The following is a 25,981-nucleotide window of genomic DNA, read 5'->3' as shown; positions in this document are numbered from 1 at the left end:
TGACCTGATCTGCCAGTGCTCACCCATCTGCCCCTGAGAAAAGCCACCTGGTTTACAGGTACTGCCATTCTGCACAGTGTGCATAACCCAACTTTACATTTTGGTTCTTGGCAAGAAACCCCAGGCATGAAGTCCTGCAAGAACAGGGAGCTGGACCTGAACTGCTGCAGCTCCTGCTGATGCCTCTGGTGCAGCTCCACCTCCAGCTGCTCCTTCTCCCGGGCCAGCTGCTGAGCCAGGCCAGACAGCGCCTGCGTGTAGCACAGCTCCATCTCCGCCCTCTTCAGCTCTAACGTCCTCTCCAGCTCAGGGCCACGGCTTGCACTCTGCAGCTGGTCCTGCAGGCCTTGGATGACCTCCTGCGATTTCACGTGGAGTTTCTCCAGGTTGGCTTTCTGGTCCTCCAGCACGCTGACCTCACGGTGGAAAGCCTGCTCCATTTCTTTTCTCTTATTTGCAAAGTCCGTTTTCATCATCTCAATTTCTCTTTCATAGTAGTTTACCTGAGACGAGAAATATGAGCAATGTCGATCAGGAGGTCCCCAAAATGACTCACTGACAATACAACACAGAAGTAGGAGGCTGCCAAGTGGCACCAAGAGCAGATAGCCTAGGGCCTAGGCTGATGAGGTGCAGGGGACAGCCCCGCCAGCAATGCCTAAGGCTCCCCACGGGCCCAGGCAGCTACAGCCTTTATTTTTCCCGGTAACCTTCCATCGGCCCCACGAAGCAGATCCAGCAGGTGGGGAAGGGAGGCTGGAGGCCGCTGGGCCAGGTGCCTGGCCGGGAAGCACAGGGAGGGCTGAGGGTGTGACAACACAGAGAACAGGGAGCCTTCATGAGGTTGGCAGGGTTCTGAACTCCTTGGTGGCTCCAATGGGAAGGAATACTATCCAGCCATGGGCAAGGTTACTATAGCAACTACCAGCGACTACCTCCAGGGAACCCACAGGCATCACTGCAAGACAGAGGTGGCCCTGCCTCACGGCTACTGACCCAGACATCTGACCCCCGATAACAAGTCATGGACACCGTCCCTTAACAAAACCCACCACAATCTAGTAACAGAGCAGGAGACCTGGTCATCCGAGAAGACAGAGCTGGCCAGGCCATGCGGCCACGAAGTACCCCACAAGGTAAGTCCCAGGGTTATTTTAGCCTAGAACAGAGCCAGGAGCTGTGATTCCCCAAAGACAGAGCAAGCAGAGAGGTGTGCCTCAGCAGTGCCCTTGTGACACTCGACACACATAACCCCATTCCCTCCCACGATTCGTTATTCCTTACGTCCCATCTCCCTCCAAAGAGGGCTTGAGGTTGAACGTCAGCTTCATTTCCCTTTCCCCACACACTTTCCTTCCCTGAGCAGGCTTACTCCGGAGCAGGGGGTCCACGGGCAGACGTGTGCGGGTAGCACAGTGAGCGAAGCTTTTAGGCATGCAGCAGGAAGTACCCAAATCTCCCTGGGGCCTCCCCAACACCCCTGACCTTGGTCTCCAGCTGGATCTTGAGGTCTTGGTAATGTTCCTTCACCTGCTCCATCATTAACTCCGTTTCTAGACTCACGGGAGTAGAATCGCCCAGGAAGGAGATGATGCCTGAAAACAAGGCCATTTCTGTTTATGTTCCGCTTGGGTGCCCATCCAACATTTGGATGGCACTGAGTATTCATCCCAGATTTCCTCCACCACCCAGGACAGCGCACAGCCTTCCACGGGCACCTTCCGCTGGCGGTGAGGGGAGGCCCTTCCAGGTTTCCACAAACCGTCTGTTATGCCCCATTCTCAAAGTTGGAGCTCTGAGAAATCAACATTTTGAGTCTTTGCCAGAACACAGATTACTCCAAGATATAACTAGGAGACTCCCTGCAAGATTTGTCAGGCCCTTTAATTCCCTTAAAGATGCTGCCCATGGTACAGGTATTGCGCCCTAAATTGTGTTCCCTGCCCCAGGACACAGAAAAACAGTGAAGACAGAAAAAAAGCATGACCTGGAGCACAGACAAACCTCCGTGACAGTCAGGGCTTTAGGATGAGGCAGGTACACCATCCATGCCCCACATACAGGTCAGGTGGGGTTTCAGCAAATAAGTCAGGAATGGAGTGAAGTGCTTGTGGGGTCAAGGTTCTGCAAGATCACAGAAGTGACGTTTTCTTTTTAAAAAATATATATTGATTGATTTCAGAGAGGAAGGGAGAGGGAGAGAGAGAGATAGACACATCAATGATGAGAGAGAATCATTGATCAGCTGCCTCCTGCACACCCCCTACTGGGGATCGAGCCCGCAACCAGGACATGTGCCCTTGACTGGAATCGAAACAGAGACCCTTCGGTCCGCAGGCCAATGCTCTATCCACTGAGCCAAAACAGCTAGGGTGGGAAGCAACATTTTCTTCCAGAAGATCGTCCTCACTGACAACGTCAGACATCTGGGCAGCTCATTTTAATGGGCCACCTGTAGGCCCACAAGTTCTGCCAGCTCTCCAGGGTACCAGGAGTTCCCAACATTGTGTGTGTGTGGGATACACCAAAGGGTTCCCTCAGAATGTGGGAGTTGGCCAGTGCCAGGGTCTCATCTGTGCTGGTCCAGGGGTCAGAAAACCGAGAGGGAAAGACACATTCCCTAATCTCACCATCTCCCATTTCCCAAATCATTTTCCGTGAAAAAAAAGTGACAGACTCAGAGACACGGGCTGAGAAAGCACCCCAGGACAGAAGGCATTCCAATGCCCTGACAGCCAGAAGCTGCCATCTGGGTCTGGCCAGTGGGCACAGATAAATGGGACCACCAGGAGCGGCTCCAGCTGAATGCCCTGATGGCCAGGCCACCATAACCCACATGGCCTCTCTGTAATGCCACCACTGCGACTGTTCCCTACAGCAGCAGACAGACCCCTCCTCCCTTGAGGAGGCCGATGGAACTTCTACAGTCAGATGGAGGGGTGAAGGGGAAGAAAAAGGTCCCAGCTGGAGATTTGGTTTTATCAGTGACACACAAAGTGGGGGCCTGCTTGGGGTGCCACAGCCTGAGACCTGGACAAGGACCACACTGGTATAGGACCCCAGCTCCGCATGCCCTAAGCTTCAGGAACACCTGGCTCCTGATGAGAGTCGTACACCCTGTAGAGCTCAGGCTCCACCAGTGCCCACCTGGCCGCACATCATAACTGGCCCGGGATCTGATAACACCCGATGAGCTGGCCACACCCTCCAGCCACCCAGCTGAGGGTAGTCAGGGCGATGGATCGCAGAAGCCATCAGATTCCACTAAAGAAGATGCAGGTGAGGGGTTTCTTTAGGGGCCAAGGAAGCTGGGCCCTCGTGCACAGAAAACCCACGAGGTTCCTGTGGAGGTTCCCATATGGGCTCTCTTTTCTTTCTTCTGTTTTATTAAGTAAGCTTTTCCCAAGCAATATGGGAAACTCTGAGTGCTCTCGGGGCTACAGATGGGAGCATGTTCTCTGCGGAGCGGTTTGATCGATGGAAGCAATCAGGCTGCTGGGCAGTCCCTGTGGTCCTGACTCCCATGGGCAGCAGCAGGCGTGAAGCCACGTACATCATGTGAACCTGCATGGCACCCGCCCTGTACAATTGCCAGGAAGGGTAGCAACCAGCCATAACCACCCTGTCCTCCAAAAGGACCACAGAAACCTCAAGGATAGCTCCGGCATCTGAACCCCACACCCCCAGCCTGATCTCAAAAGGAGCCAAAAACACTTAACCACACACAGGGCCTCAGGGCCTCTCAGAGCCTGGAGCTCATCCCAAGCCTATGGCTTGTTTAGGAAGCAGGAAGCCTGGTCTTCCTCAAGTTACAGCTTCAACATGCAGCTCTGTGTTGAGCAGGTGGGGGCACTTCCAGAGTGTAACAGGGAATAAAAACTTTAATCTATTCTAACCATGAAATGGCAGTAGAATAAAATGTACAAACAAACTGATAAAAGGAGCTCACACACTGACAGTTCCCTTATAAGCACCCTGCAGGCATCAGCAGTCCCAGTTCCTGCTTGTGCAGAAATGGCCTTGACCACAACTTCGGTTGACGCGGATCGTCCAACTGCAGGACTCTGGCTGGCACTGGCAGTTCCAGTGTGCTGACAATCATGATCCGTATCGAGACCAGCCAGGACACCGCCCGCACGTCCACAGCCCCTCCTCCTGATCGCTTTGTTCTGCTTCCCCTCTCCCTCCCTATAAAACTCTGCCGGTATTGAGAGGCTGAGGTGGGCTTTGCCGCAACCCCGCTCCCCTCCCCACCCCCGCCCATTTTCTCAGGTGATCGACACTTGAATAAACCTCTTTCCCTTTTCACCAGCATCTGTCTCATGAGTTTGTCTTTCTTGGCAGTAGGCAGCCAACCTGGGATTTGGCTTCAAGAGCTCGAGGGTGATGCTATCCACATAACCCAGGCAGTAAACACCAAGTAAGGTCCACCTCAGTCCACATGAGGCCGCTGTGAATACGGGGAGTCCCTGACCCATTTACAAGATTTAGTGCCTTCCCTTTCTAAGAGCTGTCAGACCTGTGACAACCCCCCTGTTCACCCCCAGAGCCCCCGCTTCCCTTTTCTAGATGACCATCTCTGTGTTTGGCCCATGCTGAACACTCACCTGGATCCCCTGGGTACCTCTCACAACACTGGAGAGTCACTTGGATGCATCTACCCTACGGTCATGCATCCTACTCAAATGGTAAAGCCCTCGCCCTCCTTGTCCTCTCTCTGGGCTCTGGGTGTTGTGTCAACCTCTAGCCTTGAGTTACTGGCCCTTCTCCCACATGCGGCAGTCGGAGGGGCACGTGACCACATGGAGGCTGGGCTGGACCTGATGTGCTGTGAAGCCGGCCTGCCCAGCACTGTGCTCCCTGGAACCAAAGGCAGCCTGTGCAGTAGAGGTAGGTAGAAGCCCACTGCCCCCACCATCCCCAGCAGGAGCACACTGCTGCCACCTCCCAGGACTTGGCTCCTACCTGCTCGGCCATGTCTAGAGAGCAGACGTCCATTTGGCTGTGCATGGGGCTGGCCGTGCCAACTCTGGGGCAACTGTGCCCGCAGACCCTCCACCGCAGCCTGCAGCTCGTCGTTGCTGTCCTGCAGGTCCTGTGGGGCAGAGCCAGACACCTCTTCCAGATACTGTGACCACTGGCATGGAGACCGGGCCACCCAGGGAACAGCTAAGCCCAGTGCCTGGAGCAACCAGCTGGGCCTAAGTAAGCCACACATTGGGGGGTGGGGGTGGGGGTGGCCGTTGCAGGAAGGCTGAAGACCTGCCCACAGACAGGCAAAGGTGTTAGGGGTCGGTGCATGTCTCCATCCATTTGGGATGCTATAACAAAAATACCACATTGGGGGCTTAAAAACAACAGAAATTTCTCTCTCAGTGTTTTGGCATCCTTTGTAATCCTTACCTGAGGACATGCTTAAAGAGAGGAAGTGGAACAGGGGGGTGGGGGCATCCGTGGGGAGGGGTGTGGGATGGGAATGGGGGGATGAGGACAAATATGTGACACTTTAATCAATAAAGAAATTAAAAAATAAATAAATGACCAAAAAAAAAAAAGAGAGAGAGAGAGGAAGTGGGGGAGAGAGAGAGAGAGAGAGAGAGAGAGTTATGTGAGAGAAAAACATTGATTGATTGACTTCTGCACATGCCCAGACTGCCGATCAGACCTGCAACCCACTTATGTGCGCTGACCAGGAATCGAACTGGCAACCTTTTGGTGCATAGGATGACACTCAACCAACTGAGGCATTTAGGCTGGGCAAGCTCTCAGGGTTTTGGAGGCTAGAAGTGATGAGTCCCTTTTATTAAAGCACTGGGCTCACCCTCACAGTTCCCCAAAGACCCCACCTCCTAACACCATCAGTGGGGGAATAGGGTTCAACGTATGCATTTAGGGGAACACAAACATTCAGTATGTGGAAATACAGGGGGAAAAAATCTGCATTTGGGGTTTATGACCAAGGACATGCTACTCCATTATGGTGTCCACTCAAGACAACAGTGAAAACATTTAACTGTAAATAATCTCCAAGGAGGAGCTGACTAACATTTTACACTCCCTTTTACCAAAGGCAGCCTTGCCAAGAGAACTGAGGCTGACAGTTGAAAGAAAAAAAAAAAAGAAAAAAAAAAAGCTAAAATGATAGTTAAATAGAAAGGGGATTTGACAACAAGGGAAGGCATAGTTTCCTTGCTAACAAATGTCCTGGTTAAAAAAATAAAAGGAAACTCCAAGCAGTGACTTTGCAAAGACTGGGTGATGCACATCAGGGAAGGTTCAAGGTTACCGCTACTGCTGGAGACTGACTATAAAAAAAGTCCTCACCCAAGAGGCAGAGACTCCATCCCTTGTGCCAGCACACCAAGCACCCAGATCTAGGTCTGTGATACCTCGAATAACAAACCAGGACGCCGTGGAGAAGTGACTGGTCCAGGGCAAGTGCAGGTAAAGTACAAGAGGAGTCTGCAGCACCTTATGCTGCTAGAGAGTATGGAACTAATCAATAAAACAAAACAAATGATGGTAACATGTCTCAAGGACATGGCTGCAAGCTAGAAGACACTCCCATTGGCCAAATCTTATATAATTTGAGCTCCAAAATAATTAGACAGCAATGAATTACAAACTACTGGGGGGAAATGGAAATTCATGAGTCCAAGCCAATAGATATCTAGATAAATAGATAAGATAGATAGATAGATAGATAGATAGATAGATAGATAGATAGATCAGACTTCTCTGGCTTACAGTAGAATGTCAAGGGCCAACTGACAGATGTGGAGAGTGGGTGCTGAAGTTGGAAAATCATCAATTTGCAATCATCATGGTAAAGACTGGAGTGGGCAAGAATTATCAATGGATACTAAATCTAAGGAAATTTTAGTCTTTTTTTTTTTAATTGATTTTTTACAGAGAGGAAGGGAGAGGGATAGAGAGCTAGAAACATCGATGAGAGAGAAACATCAATCAGCTGCCTCTTGCACACCCCCTACTGGGGATGTGCCTACAACCAAGGCACATGCCCTTGACCGGAATTGAACCTGGGACCCTTGAGTCCGCAGGTCGACGCTCTATCCACGGATCCAAACCAGATAGGGCCCAAGGAAATTTTAGATGAATAGCAGGATATTGCATGTTCTTAAAGTGTCTCCCCACTGTTGCTTACTAGTTACTACCAGTAAATATACAGTGGAAAAATCAGATAATGCCTTCACCAAGAGAACAAAATTAACATCACCTATGCTGTCCAGCTGAGAATGTATAACCTCAACTTAATCCAAAGGAAGTATCAGAAAAACACAAAATGAGCCCAGCTGGTGTGGCTCAGTGCACCAGGAGGATGTAGGTTCGATTCCCAGTCAGGTCACATGCCCGGGTTTTGGGCTAGATCCCCTGTGGGGGTGTGCAGGAGTCAGTTGATCTATGTTGATGTTTCTCTTTCATTGATGTTTCTATCTCTCTCTCCCTCTCCCTTCCTTTCTCTTTAAAATCAAATTTAAAAACAAACAAACCATAAAACAATTTTTAACAAAAAAAAGAAAAACACAAAATGAAAAAGTTTCTATTAAAAGGGAGGAGGGATTGTATTCTTCAATAATATCCAGGTGAAAGACAAAGAAATGTGCAATAGCCTGAATGTGTCCTCCCAAATTCATGTTAAATCCGAACATCCTATGTGAGGTGGGATCTTTGGGAGGTGATTAGATCATGAGGATGGAGCCTTATAAGAGACCCCAGAGAGCTCCTTCATGCCCTTCCTCCAGGTGAGGACACTGAGAAAACAGCCAGCTATCTGCAACCCGGAGTTAACTCTCACCAGACACCGAATCTGTCGGCTACTTGATTTTGGACTTCCCAGCTCCCCAGAATTGTGGGAGCTAAATTTATGTTATTTATAAGCCCAGCCCCCACCCCATTCTGTGGTATGTTTGTTGTAGCAGCCTGACTGGACTAAGACAGACTGTTTCAGATTAAAGAATGTCAAACAGTTACTAGGAATATTCTCATTTTGCAGTGTATTGGAAAGCTTGCTCTCCAGGAAGAAAATTCCAGATTTGTAGCTTTTGCACATTTCTATGATCCCACCATAGCCTATTTCAAGCTATCAAAGGTTTAACAAGAAGCTAGCAAAATTCCTGAACGTTTAACAATCAATTCTAGTGCACCTTCACACCACTTCAAGGTTTTAGGATTAAGCCTGTTTTTAGGAAATGCACACTGACCTGTGTAGGGGTAGAGGGCCATGATGCATATAACTTACCCTCAGATGTTCAGAAAATAACAATATAGATACATTCACATCAGGATGCATGCATGCTCATGCACACGCGTGCGCACACACACACACACACACACACACGCACACAGTGAGCAAGTACACAATGAAAGAGCAAACAGGGTAAACAACAGGTGAATCCGGGAAAAGGGAAATCTGTATTCCCTGCATTACTTTTACTTTTGTAATTTTATGTATTAGAAATTATTTTCAAATAAAAAGTTTTTTAATGCACTAAATGTTAGTTTGAAATAGCAAAAAATTAGAGGGAAAATTTCTAAACAGATTAGTTCTAAAATGTAAAATATTTCTGCTGATGTTTCAAAAACTAAAATCTCAAGAACCAAATGTGAAATGAGTAGCAGTTATTTGAGTAAGAGAGTCATGCTAAAGAAAGACGGAGTTTATGCTTGTTAGATAAATCCAGTGGATTAAAGCAGCAATTTTCAACCATGTGTCACAAGAATTTTTCAACATTAATACCTAACTATTTAGTCAGGGGCACTGACCTCTTTTCCTTTAGACCAGGGGACCTCAAACTTTTTAAACAGGGGGCCAGTTCACTGTCCCTCAAACTGTTGGAGGGCCGGACTATAGTTTAAAAAAAACTATGAACAAATTCCTATGCACACTGCACATACCTTATTTTGAAGTAAAAAAACAAAACGGCAAAAAGACCCGCATGTGGCCCGCGGGCCGCAGTTTGAGGACGCCTGCTTTAGACTATCCAATTAAAAAAAAAAATGACAATAGCCAACACAACAATAGCTATCTGATGTGAATGAATCAAATTATACCTATTTTTTTTGTCAGGTTGACAAAAATATATTTTCTGGTGTGCCACAGAATTTTAGTAGTTTATGTGTACCATGAGATGAAAAAAGTTGAAAATCGCTGCACTGAAGTAACATATGAATTAATGGTTACTTATAGGTTCTAAGTCTTTGCAACAAGCTTAAAGGGAAGGAAAAAACACAGCATGGAACTACAATTCCAGCAGAAGGTTGTGTGGCACACCCCACCTGCGTGACAGCCCCACAACCCTGACCCTCCACACAGCAATCTGGTTCAGGAGGGGGTGACACCCCTGACCACACACAGGATTCCCTCCCTCCCCTTGCTTAAAAGGACTCAGGGTTTGCAGTGGAGGTGAGAACACAGGGAAGGAAACAGCAGATCATGTCACACTCCAGAACAGCATGCCTCACCTTTATCCTCTGGTATTGCCAAAGCAATGTGAAGCAGGAACAAAAGTCAGTTTCTACTTTAATTTGGAGAGAGACCATGAATAAGTGAATTATGCCCGGCCAGTGTGGCTCAATGGTTGAGCATCAACCTATGAACCAGGAGGTCACTGTTTGATTCCTGGTCAGGGCACATGCCTGGATTTCGAGCTCAATCCCCAGTAGAGGGCATGACTCTTTCTCATCACTGATGTTTCTATCTCTCCCTCTCCCTTCCTCTCTGAAATCAATTGTGTGTGTGTGTGTGTGTGTGTGTGTGTGTGTGTGTGTGTTTTATCTGTTGGGGGGGGGGGTCTTCGATCATTTTAAGAGTGTAATGGGGTCAGCGCCACTAACACTGTTCACCATCTCTGCCCTGCTTTGTACTGCAGTGTCTCTAATTAAATGGACTGACATTGGTAGGTTTGGCCCAGGAAATCTAAACGTTCAACAACAGAAAATACAATGAAGCCTTACATGGTGCCTGGAGACACAGAGGGGCCTTCGGAATTGATGCTGGTCTGATGACTTGGCCAGCCCATGTGGGGCTAAACACAGGGGCTGTGCAGGCAAGTCCTGTTCCACCTCCTAGCAGAACATAAGGCTTGGAGGACCCTGTCAGCCAAATGCAGGCCCAGAGCAGAGGCTCTTCCCGCTCTGCTAGGAGAAGGATACTCCTGCCACCCCTGCTGGACCACTTCATGTGGAGGCCAGGAGTGTGCCCTGCCAAGAATGCCAGGCCACTCCCGAGCAGGAGGTGGAGGGATGAAGCCTGCATACCACCACCCAGGTCTGAGCCAGACAGACCCTGATGACTTGCAGGGCCAGCCTGTCTCATGGGCTCCAGCACCCCATTCTTTGCAGGAGTAGCTGGGAGATGGTACCACACCTTCTGACACAGGAGATCTCTAAAGGCTCAAGCTCTTAGAAAGAACCACCCCAGCTATAGGAGGGGCGAAGCTGGGGGCGGGGCGGGGGGGGTGGAGACAGGAGTGTGTGACGGCCCAGTGCACAAAAGACAAAAGTGACAGCCCGGTCCAGGGGCCAGGGGAGCACATACCCTGCACTTGAGCTTGTACTCCTTCAGGACCTCCTCGAAGTGCTCTTCCTGGGCCAAGAGTTCTGTGCTCTGTGGCTCCAGCTGAAGGTCATACCAGAAAAGGACAGTTACACACAAGACCTCAGGCCAGGCAGAGTGCATGCTTCACACCCTCATGCTCTTTACCCAAGGCTCAGCACTTCCAGTACACCCTCCAGCCCCTTCCTCCTCCTCCCCGCCCTCCCCTTGCTTCAAAGGTCTCAGACAGTAGGATGATCAGGCCTTGGCCCCCTGGGACACCCCCCTGCCTGGATCCTTCCCCAGTGCAGCAACTCCTCTCCCCGCCTACTCCGCAGGTAATGGGCAGGGCCTGGTGGGGTGGGAGACCTCATGGTGGGCACCAAACTCTATCCCCTCCTCCATGCCCCTCATCACTGAGAGCCTGTCACTGGGGTCGATGGTGCCAGCTGGCCCTGGTCTTGCCATTAAAAGGCCCACATGGAAGTCATCACTGGAGCATATTGACATCCCTGCATTGGCCTGAAAAGTGGGGGAGGGGAACAGAGGGAAATTCACCTTGCTCATTTTCTCTCCGAAGTTTAACAGAAAAAACTAAACCCAGCCACCTCAATATCCTTTTTCAAGACCCTAATACTTTTTACCCAGCACTCCAGGCTCTTCTCTCAAGACTACGAGTCAGCAAAAGGACTTGCCTTGTCTTTCAAAACAACCTCCAGGTCAGTCTGCAGTTTCAGGACCAGCTTCTCTGATTCCGAAAGTTTTTCCACAACTTCAATGATCTCCTTCTGTAATCGGCTGTTTTCCTACAAGACACGGGCTAGTGGTTGCCAGGCTCTGAGGGGAAGAGGGAGCTGTGGGCAGGTCTGCCCTTCTCTCTGAGTGAGAGGCCTGTTCCCAGTAGCACTCACTCATAACCAGGGAAGAAACCTCGTGGTGCCTGGCACTCACGCCTTGACGTGCAGAGGAGGCTGTCTCAGGGGCCAATGCAGAGCTACCCTGGGACAGACCCTGCGAAGCCCTCACCAATGCTCCCTCTTTTCCCTTGGCCTCTATCCTCCATTCCAAGTGCTCCGAGGTCATGTGTATCACAAGAAAAGGTTAGTGGCAGGCCCTTCTGAGCCGTTTCCTAAATGAGGGATTTGAAGCTGCACCGCTACCACTCAGATGTCCACGGGGGAGGAAGGCAGCACTGTCAGACACGGGCAGCCTGTAAGGAGAGGTGAGGCCAGCTCGGTGGAGAGCCCCGACAGGCAGAGAAGGCAGGGCTGTGCTCACTGCCGTCGAGGCCCCTGGGCTGCTGCCTGGCTTCTCCTCCTGAGGGAAGCAGGCCGGTGTGGAGAGAACCCACAGGCTCTGAGTTGGGAGAGGAAGAGAAAGGCAGGAGCACAGGAGGAGCAGGGGACATCCCACTGAACCCAAATGCAGGATGGTGGTGAGTCGAGGGATACTCACCAAAGCCCCGAAACCACCCGTGCCCCAGGCCGCACCCACGCGCAGCAGGTGGGCTTAGGTTTGCCGACTTCACAGGTGCTCTGGTCTCCAGGGCTGCTGACCCCTCCTAACCTTGGCCCACAGACCCAGAGAACAGAGCGACGGCCCTGCAGGCCCCCACCTGTCCTGCTGCCCCTGTGACAGAGAGCACGCAGGGGCAGGGGCCGATCCTGGCGCAGCAGGACCCTTTCTGCTCTGGCTGAGAAATGTGCTATCTCCCTGGCAGACGTTCCTCAGTGTGAAATCCTAGGGATTTCCCTACCACAGAGAGGCAAACTTCTAGGAGGTGTTGAATCCTCCTAGAAGTTTGCCACTCTGTGGTAGGGAAATCCTAGACTAGGAAAATGTGGGGTGTGGGAGGAGACCCATCAGGTAAACTCGTTTCTGTCTTTTCCTTCTGGGTGGGTGACCTGTGGAGGCACCCTTCCCCTCCTCTGTTTCCTCCCCTCCCTGCCTACCTTCAGAGCCAGGGTCAGCTTCTCTCGGAGGCTGGCCTCCTCGGCCTGCAAGCGCTCCAGGTCCCTCTCCAGCATGGTTCTCTGCCTGCAGGCCTGTTCCCAGAATAGCTCACGCTCCATCTCCACCTCAGACCGCAGGAGATTCAGCCTTTCTCTGTACTCCTGCTCCAGGTGTCTGCAAGGCACACAACAGCACATCACACTGGGCTTCCTGCCTCTCCAGGGACACCTTTCCGGCCGACAAGACCTCTTCATTCCCTGGAATTCCCCTGCACGATCACTTGGCACGGTCTTTGACTCAATAGTTCCTGCTTGACAGATGGGGTCCCTGTTCCTCAGCTAGATGGCATGTGCTGTGAGGCCAGGGCCTCCTTTAAATCCTACACCTGGGCCTGGCGGTGGGTGCCCCTCCTGGGAGCTGGAATGCGATGGATTAAAAAGGCGTTTTCTTCTTGAACAACACGGGAGGCCGAGGAGCTGGCAGTGCTGCACAGAGAACATTGTGTGGAAGCTGGGCTGCTGCAGAGCTTAAGGAAGCCCTGTGACCCTCGCCTCCCGTGTCCCAAACAGCCAACAACCTAAGGTCTTGGTGTCACCAACCAGGGTGGCTAGAATAGGTCCTGCATACGCTCAGGTGAGATACCAAGATTTCCAAATATGTAACGAGGCTGATGACAGCATCTTGTTAAAAGGGCCATTAGGATGCTGGAAGAGGCACCAAGAAAGAGGGGGAAATGTGCTAACTATTGCACTCTTGGCTTCCTTGAAAATTCTTTTAGTTCCTGCCCTGACCGGTTTGGCTCAGTGGATAGAGTGTCGGCCTGCGGACTCAGGGGTCCCGGGTTCGATTCCGGTCAGGGGCATGTACCTTGGTTGCGGGCGCATCCCCAGTGGGGGGTGTGCAGGAGGCAGCTGATTGATGTTTCTCTCTCATCAATGTTTCTAACTCTCTCTCCCTCTCCCTTCCTCTCTGTAAAAACATCAATAAAATATATATATTTTTAAAATTCTTTTAGTTCCTTACACCCTATTTTGCAAAGTCAGGGAACTAAGGATAATAGCTCAGATGAGCAAAGTTAAACATCTGTAGCTACAAGAATCAACGGTTTGAATTTTCTAGTTCCACCCATAGGAACTTGCTCAGCAAGAAATGGTAAATGGGGAAGCTTATGGCTAGACATTGCAAGGGAACCAGCTGAACAGAGACTGTTGACAAGAGCAGAAACAAAACCCAGTTATTTCTTAACTACATGCTCCTTTGTGATGAACACTGCACATGTTCCACACTGAGCGGCTCAGCAAGGCCACGGCCAGTGTCTAGGCAGAAGTCAAGATGTCCATGGCCCATCTCTCCACTCTGGGGCTCCTGGCCTTACAGACACCACTTTACTGGTATAGTGAGGGAGACCATATTTATTTAGTTCCTCAAGTTTGATTGGAAATAGTTTTAAAAGTTTGGTGAAAGGATATTCAATTTTTAGCTTTCCTGAAAATTACTATTATCCTGTTAAGAGTACAGGAGCTGGTGGAAGTGAGTATGCATGTGTGTATGTATGCTCACACCCACACCTGCACACTCACTCATACTCATGCACTCTCACTCATACCGACACATACTCACACACTCACATCCCTTGATGCAATCTCTCACATACGCTTTCTCAACACCCACAGAGGTAGGTGAGGATTCTAACTGGTGAGCAGACCAGTATCTCAACCTACTTCACTTGGCCTTCCCTAGCCACCCCCAGGAAGGAAAAGAGAACCCAGGCCTTGGAATTAGGAAGCATGTGGATGCGGATTTGAGGCCGCTCCCCCACAGACTGTGATATATGGGAAGGTGGCAGGTCTAGGAGGGGCAGCCAGGGCTGTCCCTGCGAACCCTGAGTATATGGATTGTGCAGAGGGAGCTGGTGGGGCCCTTGTGAGCTGATGTAGGACGGTGGTTATGTGACTGGACAACCCCATCCTGGGACAGTGATGAGCTCTCTACCCCTCAGGGCTCCTCTCGCTTAAGGGTCCATTGCTTACACCCCCAGGATAAAGCAGGCCTGGGCCTATGCTCTCTCAGAAACAGCATAAGACCAAGAGAGAGGACCTGGGGTTTAAACCTCAGGCCACACTGGTTGTGTGACTGTGGCAAGTGAACTGTACGGTCTGTTTAGCTGCCAGCCCCACAAGTAGTGTAGACCATTCACCACGGGTCTGCCCAGTGCAATGCCTACAGTCAGGTTTCGAGCTCTGAGCTTCTTCCACCATGTCAGGCTCCTCCTTGCTGAGCCAACAAGCTCCAAAGCCATCCACTAGCCCTGTCTCAAAATGTCCATCTGTCTCACTGATTACTGACACATAGAACACTTGGCTTGAGTGGGACAGACCCCATAAATGAAGCAGAGCAGAGAGAGGGAAGCAGAGAGGAATTTTCCCTGCAGCTCACAGGCGTACACAGCTAGATGCCTCCACCATGCACCCGTCATAAAGAGCAAGGTCACTTTTTATCTTACTTTATTTTTTTGAGATTTTTAAAAATATTTTTAATTAAAAAATTTTTAATATATATATATATTTTTATTTCAGAGAGGAAGGGAGAGGGAGAGAGAGATAGAAATATCAATGATGAGAGAGAATCATAGATTGGCTGCCTCCTGCACGCCCCAAACTGGGGATAGAGCCCGCAACTCAGGTACGTGCCACCTGACCGGGAATCGAACTGTGGCCTCCTGGTTCCTAGGCCGACGCACAACCACAGAACCATGCCAGCTGGGCTAAATTTATTTTTATTGTTTTTCAGAGAGGAACAGAGAGGGAGAGAGAGAAAGTAACATCAATGATGAGAGAATCACTGATTGTCTGGTAAGGCCACTTTTTAAATGCACCCCTCTCTCTCCTTTCAAGGAAGGGCATCCCCAAAGGTGTGTCTTCTAGATTTCTGCTGGCTCAGGTGAGATAGGAGGGCCGCGGCTCTGCCATGTCCATGACCACAGCCTCGGCTGGTGGCAGCTCCGTCCACAACCCGCCCTCAGCTCTGGCTGGGAAACTGCTGCCCTGCTGCGAGGAGCTGCAGCTCTGGGCTCGGGCACCCATGGCAGGACCTACTTGACCTTCTTCTCTGTGAGCTGCTCCAGGGCAGAGTGGCAGTCATCCATCTCCTTCACGAACTCCAGGTTCCTCTTCTCCGCTTTCTCTAGATCTTGCCTCGCCTTGTCTCGTTCCCTCACCATCTGCTCTACTTGCCCCCTGCGCAGGAAAGAGACGACGTTAATAGAACACATGCTCTGGGCCCAGGAGCCCTGCGTCTACACGAACGATGAAAGGGCCAGCACTCGCTGAGTGCACAGCATGGTCCAGCGCTGTCTCTAACCTCACGCCACCACCATCCACCTCCTACAGAGGTCTGTACCATTACTATGCCCATTTTGCAGATGTGCATACTGAGAGGTTAAATGACTTTCCAAGGAAAGTTTCTACAAGGTTTCTCAACCAAAGAAGTCCAGCCTAAAGGCTTACAGTGTGCCACACCTCCAGAAGGCCACAGAATGGTGAGATTCATCGGAGTGCCCCTAGTTCTCCAGTGGGGACTTGGACCCCAGGTGTCCTCAGCACCTAACCTCGGGTTGGACACATGAGGGGAGCAGGGTGGCCAACCAATACCCTGCCTGGCCACAGCCCCGACACCTGTAGCCTGGCATCTGAGTGAGTGCAAGGTGAGTCCCCAGAGAGAAGGCCATCTGTGTGTGTGGCCCTGGATTGTCCACTCACCCCATCCCACCCCACCCCCCAGAGGCTCTCAATTCACCCCTGGCACTCACTGTTCTGGTGACTATTTCTCCCACTGAAGGAGCACAGAGCTCATCCCCCGCCCTCCCACCCCAATGGATTAAATACTCAGCGAACCCAAAGCTGATCCCAGTTAAAGTGGAATGTATTCTTAGCCTGTTACTTGGTGGCCATGTTTAAAGAATACTTCTTTTTCCTCTCCAGCCACCCAAACCCAAGTGCCCTCTGGCTGTTCTCAGAAGCTCAACCTACTGACTGGAGGGTTTCCACCGCTCCGCTGCGAAAGCTCCAAGATACGCAGGATGAGCATCAAGTTCAAATCCTTCTCTGTGGGACTGTAGAAGGGGCTAAGAGATGACTGACATCGATTTCTAAGTGGGAGAGAAGGCCAGTGCCCCTTAAATTCTGTGGCCACAAAAGCCCCAGCAGCGACCACTGAGCAGTTCACTGGGTCCTCAGGCCCCACTGAAAGCACATACGTGGACAAAACCTGAGGGACAGGGACCCCTCGTCCTGCTCTCACAGCTCAGCTTTTTCCTGGTCCCACTGCAGCCGCCAGCTAGAGGAAAGTCAGTGGGAAAGATGGTGCAGACCCCCCACTCCCGGGACTGGGCATTTGGGGTGGACGAGGGCAGAGTGACACTTTCTTGGACTCCCCTCTCCAGACCAGACCAGCCAGCTGACTCCCAGGCCCACCCCAAGCACATGGGGGCTCTTACTGGCAGAATCTCAGCTCCTGGCGGTAGCAGGACAAGGCCGCCTGCTGAGTGGCACCGTGGATCATCATGAGCTCATTCTCAAGGGCCCAGGTCAGCTCCAAAAGGTTCACCTTCTCATCCACACTAAAGTCGAGGCTCTGGATAAAGCAAGACGCATCAGGCAGAACAGGATTAGTGGCTTCTCTAGACACTTCTTGGCTCTCTTAGGGACAGTCCAGGCCGTGATCCATGCTGTCCTATAGGCAGCTCCTGCCACTTTTCCATCAGCAAAGTCTGCCTCTTGGACAGGCCTCTCCCCGACACATACAACTCTCCCCGACCCTGTCAATGCCCAATTCTGCCCCCTTCACGGTCCCTGCATCAGCGGTGGGTGTGAGCCAGGCCAGAGTTTCCTTCTCTGGGCAAAGTGACTGACACAGAAGGGGCCATGCCTCAAGCAGAGGAGCTTCCCAGACAAGAAAAAGCTAAAGGATTTTATCACCACCAAACTGGTATTACATGAAATGTTAAAGGGTCTTCTTAAAGAGGAGGGGGTAAGAGGAGAAGGAGGAGAAGAAATAAAAATTAAAAACATGAATAATAAAATGGCAATAAATACATATCTATCAGCAATTGAATCTAAAAGTCAAAATAAAAATAAGCAGAACAGAAAGAGACTCGTAGATACAGAGAACATTTTGCCGGTTGCCAGATTGGAGGAGTGTTAGGGGGATGGGTGAAAAGGTGAAGGAATTTAGAAATACAAATTAGTCATAGCCCATGGACACAGACAATAGACAGGTGAAGGCCTGGGGTGGGGTAGGAGATGGGTGGAATGGGGCAAAGTGGGGAAAATGGGGGGCATCTGAAATACTCTCAGCAATAAAATAAATTAAAAAGAAAACAGTTTTATGCCCTAACCAGTTTGGCTCAGTGGATAGAGCGTTGGCCTGTGGACTGAAAGGTCCCAGGTTCGATTCCGGTCAAGGGCATGTACTTTGGTTGTGGGCACATCCCCAGTAGGAGGTGTGCAGGAGGCAGCTGATCAATGTTTCTCTCTCATCAATGTTTCTAGCTCTCTATCCCTCTCCCTTCCTCTCTGTAAAAAAAATCAATAAAATCTATTTTTTTTTAAGTTTTAGAAGGGGAAATATGCTCTAATAACAGGAAAGCAATAAAAAGAGTAAATTCTGAAATGTCAGAGGCAAAGTTGAGACTCTCCACTGGTTAGACTATGATGGCAGCCTGCCGACCTACAAATACTGGGACTCAGGAACAGGGTTTCAGGGAGAATTTCAAAATCCTGAGCCCCTTCCCTCTTTGCCCTTCCTGGGGGCCAATTTCTGTGATCTAGGCTCAGCCTCTAGTTCTCAGAATAGTTTTGAGGGCCAGCTGTCCAGGTCTGGCCTTGCCATCTGGGCTCTGCCCAAGGTTACTGGGTGGCCAGACTTGGCAAAGGCTGAGTTTAGGCCCAGGAGGATTTGGCCCAAGGAACTAGGCAGACTATCTTAAAGGCTGTCTTTGGGCTCCTTCACATTTGTTGGTTTGTGCTAATAAGGGCATTTTTGTATCACATGATCTCACTCATTTATGGAATATAATGAACAACATAAACTGATGAACAAAAATAGATCCAGAGACAGAGAAACATCGAGCAGACCATTAAACCTCAGAGGGAAGGAAGGGGAGGGTGGGGGTAAGGGGGAGAGATCAACCAAAGGACTTGTATGCATGCATATAAGCCTAACCAATGTATACAGACAACAGGGAGATGAGGGCATGGGGGGGGGGGGTGTGGGGGGGTAATGGGGGAATAAGGACACATATGTAACACTGTAATCAATAAAGAAATTAAGTAAATAAATAAATAAAATAATAAAATAAAACACTCATATAGGATTCAAAAAACCCCCCACAAAATAAATAAATTAATTAAATAAGGGCATTATGGGAGGCAATATGACAGAACCGATCAAAACGTCAGGAATCTATCCTACAGAAATGCCAGCATTAAAGCAGGAGGATATACAAGCATTTTAAATGCCCATATTTATACCAGGAAAAACCTACATGTGCAACAATAAAGAAAAAATAACACAAATTAGCAAGATACAGGATATAATAACAATTTTACCAAAAAAATTAACTGGGATGTTTAAATATATATTTCTTTTTGTACCAGAGAAAAGCTCTGTAGAATGAATGCCCACTAAATCATTAGCTGTTGCCACTCCTGGAGAATGGGAGCAAAGTGGGGGAGGCAGGCTTTACTATATTATAGACTTCCATAGAGTTGACACTTTTTTAACAACAGGAAGTGAAATGTGGAAATGAAAATAGTCAGTCTAGCTCACCACACTTCCCCCAGCATTCTTTCCAGGGTCTGACCCTGTGGCCCTCGGGGAGGTGTGCCTGGCCCCTAGGAAGAGGCCTGGACCCATGTGAGGACAGTCCCCTGGACCAGCCCCTGAAAGAGCAGGGGGGAGCTAGGGACGAGTTTCCCCATGCCTGACCCAGTGGGGGAAGATCTGGGGGGAGTAGGGGCTATGCAGGGAGAAGAGCTCAACAAGCTGGGCAGGCAGCCTGGGAGGAAACGTTCAGATCCTCGGAGAGTGGTGTTCACTAAGACATCTCCACCACAAGGAAGAAACATCTGCACCACCTTGTCTGTGGGACTGACCTCCTTCATCCCGAAAAACAGAATGTCTCCAAGGCTGAAATGCACTGGGGGAAATGCCTAAAATATTCAAACCTACCTTCAAACGGATTCATGTTTCCTCTGCTTTTTATTTATTATTTTTATGTGAAAATTTCCTATATTTTAACAAAAAGAAAATAAAAAATGTGTTTCCAACTGGCCCTACATGGGGTTCTCCACACCCCGTGTCTACAGGGAGCTCTGCCCGGCCGCCTCTGTGGGCAGATGGCCCCGAGGTCCCTGCCTGGCCCCACACAGCCTGGATGCCTCCCCGTGTGGCAGGCTGTGAGCGACCAGTTCCATACCTGCAAGACCTCCTTGCCATTATGAATCCCCTCCTGGGCCCACAGGGCAATGAGCTGCTCGGGAAAGGCGAAGCCGGTGCCATTGTCAACGCTGCAGAAAAGGCGCGGGCCTGAGCACAAGGACACGAGAGAGGATGTCGTGGTGGTGTGGCAGCCACCCTCCTCCAGGACCTGTGTGGGAATCAGGGAGACGCCTGTGAGCCCACGGGCCTCCTGTTCATCTTTAACATTTTCCCACCTCGCCAGCTGGGCTCGGCTCTTCGCCGTGTCACTGAGGCTTGATAGGAACCATTCACAGACAAGGAAACAAAGGCACGGCACCATTGCTCAATGTGCCCAAGATCACACGGCATTGCAGGTGGCAAAGTGGGGATTTGAACCCAGGACTCCTTACACCCAGTTCAACTCTCTCTCGAGGACCCTGGGTACCTCCTCTCCTACCATCCACTGAGGCCTTGTGCAAGGAACATGTCCCGGCACCCTGGTGGCCCGGCCTGTCAGCACGCACCGCCCAGTGGGAGACATGAAGAAGTCTCACATCTCTCCCCGAGGCAGTAATGGTGTGCGCCTGGCTTCACAAAAGAAGAGCCCAAGAAGGCACATGCCAGCTCTGGGAAGTGCAGTCTGTGGAAAGAAACCCAGACAAGGTAGAGAGAGGAGGTGGGACAGCCCGAGCTTTTCCTCAGAAAGTCTCAGGGAGTTTTAAGATGAAGGCAAAAAAATCTTGGCCAGCCCTGGCCGGGTGGCTCACTTCATTGGAGCATCATCCTGTGCACCAAAAGGTTGTGGGTTCGATTCCCCGTTTGGTTGCATGTTCTATCCCTGGTCAGGGCACATACAGGAGGCAACCTCTCTCTTTCTCTTTCTCTCTCTCTCTCTCTCTCTCTCTCTCTCTCTCTCTCTCTCTCTCGTCAATAAACATATCCTCAGGTGAGGATAAAAAAAAAAACTCTTGGCCAGAAAACTGACCTGCTAAGCTTAGGTGCTATAAGAATCCACAAGGCAAGATTATTTTCCTTGCTGTTTTCTACCCCGACCAAGGCTGTTTTCTGCCTTCAGAACAAGCATTTGCTGCCTGAGGCCACAGGAATGAGCAGTAGCACCCTTTCTTGCAGCCACCAGGGATCCTGCTTCGCCTGCAGGGACACCATCCTCACCAGTCTTCTCTCATCCCTTCTCACAGGCTCTAGTGCCTCCTTGCTCTTCCTGAACATGGCGAGCCTGTCCCGTTGCCTAAAACACTCTCCCCCAATGCTTCCACGGCCGCTCCCCTACTCAGAGGGCACTCCCTCGGCCTGGCCGAGCCCCTGCCAGCCCACCACCGTCCTGGCAGCACTCACTTCTTCAGCAGGGGTCACTGCCTTTATGCCGCCTGCCCTTCCTGTGGATGCAGCAGCCGTCTGCCCTCGACTGTGCCCCTACCACTTCCCAGTTACTTAAGGACTGGGTGCTCACTGCGCTGCGCTGGGCACCTTTCAGCCCTACACAGTATCCTGTTTACAGAAGGGGAGAGGGAACTCAGGAATGCATGGCCACCACAGACAAACTCAGATACCCAAATGCACCCAGACCACCCTAGTCTCCCTCCCTCTGCTTCCTCTCTGAGGACTGAGCTTGGGAACAGGGACCACCATGCGGGCTGGTTGGGGCTGAGGCAAATCTCCATCTGTGGCACACATCTGAGAGCCAAGCACTGCCATGTGACGACAGAGTCCACGTGCCCAGGATGCGACACCTTCCACCCCACAGCCATGTCAGCCTGGACAGTCTTCCTGGACAGCCAGGTCTCACTTGGTCACCGGCATCTGACCAGCGGTGGGGTCCCGGCCGGCCGGGCACCTGCTCCTGTGGCTCAGGCCCTTCTCCAGCTGTGCCTCCATCTCAGGACATGGCAAGAGGCTCTGTGCGTGACTTGTGGGACTTCCTTGTGGTCTCTGACCCTATGTGGCCTGACAACACTCCTAGTTTCTTCTTTGTCTGCTCTTCCCGACTTCAGATTCAGAAACCTGATGATCAAATTACCCCGCCTGGCAGAGAGCAATGTTACTGGTTTTGCACCATCACCCACAAACCACAGAATCAGCCATGTCAGCAAAGAAGTATCAGGAAGACTCCCAGAGCGCCTGCCTGTGGTGGGAGAGGGCGGCCTTACTGTCCTGGGGCTGAGAAAACCAAGTACTAGGCCAACAGTCACCAAACAAAATCACAACTGCCTGAAATCTGCTCTCCTCCAACTGCAGACACCTGGTGTTTGTATGTGAGGACAGAGAACACAGGTTAATGAGCACTTGGAGGGTAATCCTAGGGTCATTCAGCATCCTTCAGTGACACTGGTCGGGAGGAGGGAGAGGGGGTTCTCTTACTGGAACAGTGTTTCCCACACTAGGAGACACAGTGAAGAACTACCAAGGAATCCTCATAAAACCCCAATGGTGTGGGAGCCCATTTCACAGATGAGGAACTTGAGGCTCAGCGAAGGTAACACCCACTGACACACAACTAGGGAGAAGCAAGCCAAGATCTGTGTGGTTCTAGAATCTAAGTCACACTGCCTCCCACTTACACACGTGTGTGCACGCCCCAACCAACTGCTGGGGCTCCCTGTGATAACACAGGCAGAAGGGTCAGGCCTGTGAAAAAATGCTGAAGGCCAGAGGGTGACAGCAGGTAATACTGTATTCAAGACTTAATTGTCCCATTTTACCTGGGAATGAGACCAGGACCTGCTCAGTTTGACGGGAGAGGAAGATTCCAGAAGTGAAGTAGGCCCGTGATTGAACAGGCCAAGCTGGAATTCCGCAAGACTCACTCTGCCATCTTGGTCTTGATCCAGTTTGTTAAACAGGTCTTCTAGTTCCTAAACAAAAGCCACCACACCTGTGCTCAGATGCTCTACCCACCAGCAGCTACAGCCATCCAGGCCCACCCAACCACCCTCCCACTTACAATCCCTCTCCAAGCAGGGCAGTTTGCTTGTCCTCATCCAAACTCAACTGTCCGGTCACACCTGGCCTCCCCAGGCTCTGGCTTATGAAATCTACACATCTGGTCAGTTTTCATCCTGCTGTGAATGGGTGCCACCTGAACTTCCTAAATTCCACCAGTACCCATTCAGTGACTAAGGTGGCAGGGACTTGCTGGAGGATAGAAAAGATGTATATATGGAGCATGGCCTGGCCCCCGAGGTTCATGGTCTAGAAGGGCAGTAGGGCTGAGGGGGACTTTAGCAAGAGGGGGCGGGATTGCCCCATCACCACTGCTTGTTCCTCCTCCCCTTGGCCCTTGCAGGAGGAAAGGAGCAGTGAATACAGTTGTTGGGAGTATAGCCAGGCTCTGAGGGCATTGTGTTTGGGCTCAGCGGTGGAACAAGGCCACATGGATAGGGGGAAAGGGTGTTATAGCGGAAGAAGAATCCTGAGTGCTTAGAGGTTGGCAAGGCTGAGGTCATGCCTGGTCAGAGACGAACCCTTGAGGGTGCAGACTTCAGCAGAAGCACTGGGGTCACCAAAGAATTTCAGACCGGAAATTAATACAATTGAATCAGTATCTGCAGGGTGAAAGAATTTTCCAGGTCCAACAACAACCACAGCCATCGCAGTCATGGAGGGTGGTCTGTCCCGGCCCCTCTTACCTCTTTCTTGAGTCCTTGGAGCCCGATGCTCTGGCAGACCAGAGCCAGCTCCTGCTCATTGAGGTGGCCACTGCTGCCAACGCCCAGTTCTTCCCAGATGGCCCGGACCTGGCTCTCAGGGGTGTCAAAGAAGGGGCTGCAGGACTTCTGGGTATTCCCAAAGACCTCAGAACCCCAGATTGGCAGCTGGCCTGAAGCAGAGGGAGTGACAGGTAAACCTGATGCTCCAGGTGAAAGCCCCGAGGGGGAACACACCTGCCAGTAAGTTACTCTGAAATCAGATGGACATAGGTGAGCAGCAAAGCATCAAAAGTGGAATGTAGGTGGTGGGTACATGGACATTCACAGTACAATTCTTTCAACTTCATTCTGTGTTTGCAATTTTCATAATAAAACCTCTCTGCTCCACATGGGGAAAGCTTTTTCTGAAGGGAACCTACTAAAGTCACACCATTGAAAGCACATAAAAGAGGACTGCATTATTTGTATTTAGAATGAGAAGTTTTTAAAAAATTTTTTTAGAAATTTTACAAACCTACCCAAAGTAAAGAGCACAGTCCAGCCCTAACCAGTTTGGTTCAGTGGATAGAGTGTCGGCCTGCGAACTGAAGGGTCCCAGGTTTGATTCCAGTCAAGGGCATGTACCTTGGTTGCAGGCACATCCCCAGTAGAGAGTGTGCAGGAGGCAGCTGATCAATGTTTCTCTCGCATCGATGTTTCTAACTCTCTGTTCCTCTCCCTAGCTCTCTCCCTTCCTCTCTGTAAAAAAATCAATAAAATGTATTTTTTAAAAAAGAGCACAATCCACTGAACCCCAGTGCACCTGTCACCCAGGCTCTGTGATGATAAAGGCTTTGCATGCTGACTTCAACTATTCCCTTTTTGCTATTGCTGAAGTGCTTGAAAATAAATCCCAGATCTCATTTTTACCCCTACCTATTTAATATGTAGTATGTATTTCTGAAGTATATGAACATTTGTTACATAATCACAATGCCACTTTAAACCTAAAAAAATCAACAATTTCCCAACTGTCTCAAAAAAAGTCTTATAATTGACTTGTTTGTTTGAATTGATATCAAACAGTGCATTTGGTTACTACTTATCTTAAGTCTTTCAACCATGAGTTACTCTCCTGTCCCCCAATTCCTAGCACTGCCTTGTTTAAGAACTGGACCAGTAGTTGTTCTACAGAATGTCCCCCATCTGGATTTGTCTGTTTGCTTCCTCATGGTATCATATAACTTGTGCCTCTATCCCTAATATTTCCTGTAAACATAAATTTAGCATCAAAGCCTAGTTTGTAATTTGGGTTTAGGCTCAGTTTTTTCCTTTTTCTTGGCAAAAACACTCCATACGTGAGACTGTGCACTCCACACCACCTCACATCAAGAGGTGCAGGTGCGCCGAAACCGGTTCGGCTCAGTGGATAGAGCGTCGGCCTGCAGACTCAAGGGTCCCAGGTTCGATTCCGGTCAAGGGCATGTACCTTGGTTGCGGGCACATCCCCAGTAGGGGGTGTGCAAGAGGCAGCTGATTGATGTTTCTCTCTCATTGATGTTTCTAACTCTCTATCCCTCTCTCTTCCTCTCTGTAAAAAATCAATAAAATATATTTAAAAAAAAAAAAAAAAAAGAGGTGCAGGTGCCTTTGAGATGCAAAGATTCATCAGTGGCTCTGGCCCGTGTGACTCAGTTGATTGGGAGTCGTCCCATGCACCAGAAGATTGCAGGTTCGATCCCCAGTCAGGGCACATGCCCAACCGAGCTTGATCCCCAGTTAGGGGCATGCAGGAGGCAACTGATAGATGTTTCACTTTCACATTGATGTTTTTCTCTTCTCTCTATCCCTCTCCCTTCCTCTCTAAAAATCTTTAAAAAAAAAAAAAAGACTCATCAGTAGATTTGGGTGACAGATGGTCAGTTTCCATAACTTTATCACTTTAGCCAGTTGGCTTACTAATGTTTCTGAAGTTTTGCCAGAGAAACAACTTGTGGAAGAGGACATAAGTTGAGGGTGTCCATGAGAAGATAAACTATGCTTCTAACCAGCCATTCACCTCCACAACCAGCCCAACACAGAAAGAGTTCAACACAGGGCCACACCTAACTCAGACTTGAGTTCTATGTCAGTGGTCGGTACCTTTCAGGTAGATGAGCTCCCTTGGTGTTAATTACTTTGATAACCCAACTAATAACCAGAAAGACACTTTCCCCAAGGAAAGCCAGGCCTGCGTGCTCACAAATATTGCTGTAGGTTTCGGCTGAAGAAAATTCAAGAATAGAACCAGGCAGAAAAGGGCCACCTCTCAGATCACTTCCAAATTAAAATGTATAAAATTTCTAGAAAAATGCAAAAGCAATTC

General features: G+C 50.1%; 1 protein-coding gene across 2 annotated transcripts in view; it reads right to left on the bottom strand.

Annotated features, from left to right (window-relative positions):
- The window catches only part of NINL (ninein like), a 103,198-nt gene that overhangs the window by 28,703 nt on the left and 48,514 nt on the right, over positions 1-25,981 (bottom strand). For both annotated transcript variants that reach the window (XM_079783897.1, XM_079783898.1), the window contains exons 6-16: positions 23,617-23,807; positions 22,690-22,842; positions 19,986-20,156; positions 17,004-17,140; positions 15,604-15,744; positions 12,508-12,682; positions 11,251-11,361; positions 10,559-10,639; positions 4,966-5,095; positions 1,486-1,595; positions 157-503 (exon numbers count right to left, since the gene is read on the bottom strand). In XM_079783897.1, the coding sequence (XP_079640023.1) occupies positions 157-503; positions 1,486-1,595; positions 4,966-5,095; positions 10,559-10,639; positions 11,251-11,361; positions 12,508-12,682; positions 15,604-15,744; positions 17,004-17,140; positions 19,986-20,156; positions 22,690-22,842; positions 23,617-23,807 (1,747 nt within the window). The remainder of the gene's footprint in view (positions 1-156; positions 504-1,485; positions 1,596-4,965; positions 5,096-10,558; positions 10,640-11,250; positions 11,362-12,507; positions 12,683-15,603; positions 15,745-17,003; positions 17,141-19,985; positions 20,157-22,689; positions 22,843-23,616; positions 23,808-25,981) is intronic.

This window comes from Cnephaeus nilssonii (genome assembly GCF_951640355.1).
Source record: "Cnephaeus nilssonii genome assembly, chromosome: 11".
NCBI classification, from domain to species: domain Eukaryota; kingdom Metazoa; phylum Chordata; class Mammalia; order Chiroptera; family Vespertilionidae; genus Cnephaeus; species Cnephaeus nilssonii.
Note: the sequence above shows the minus strand (reverse complement) of the source record. Positions and strands in the feature narration are given on the sequence as shown.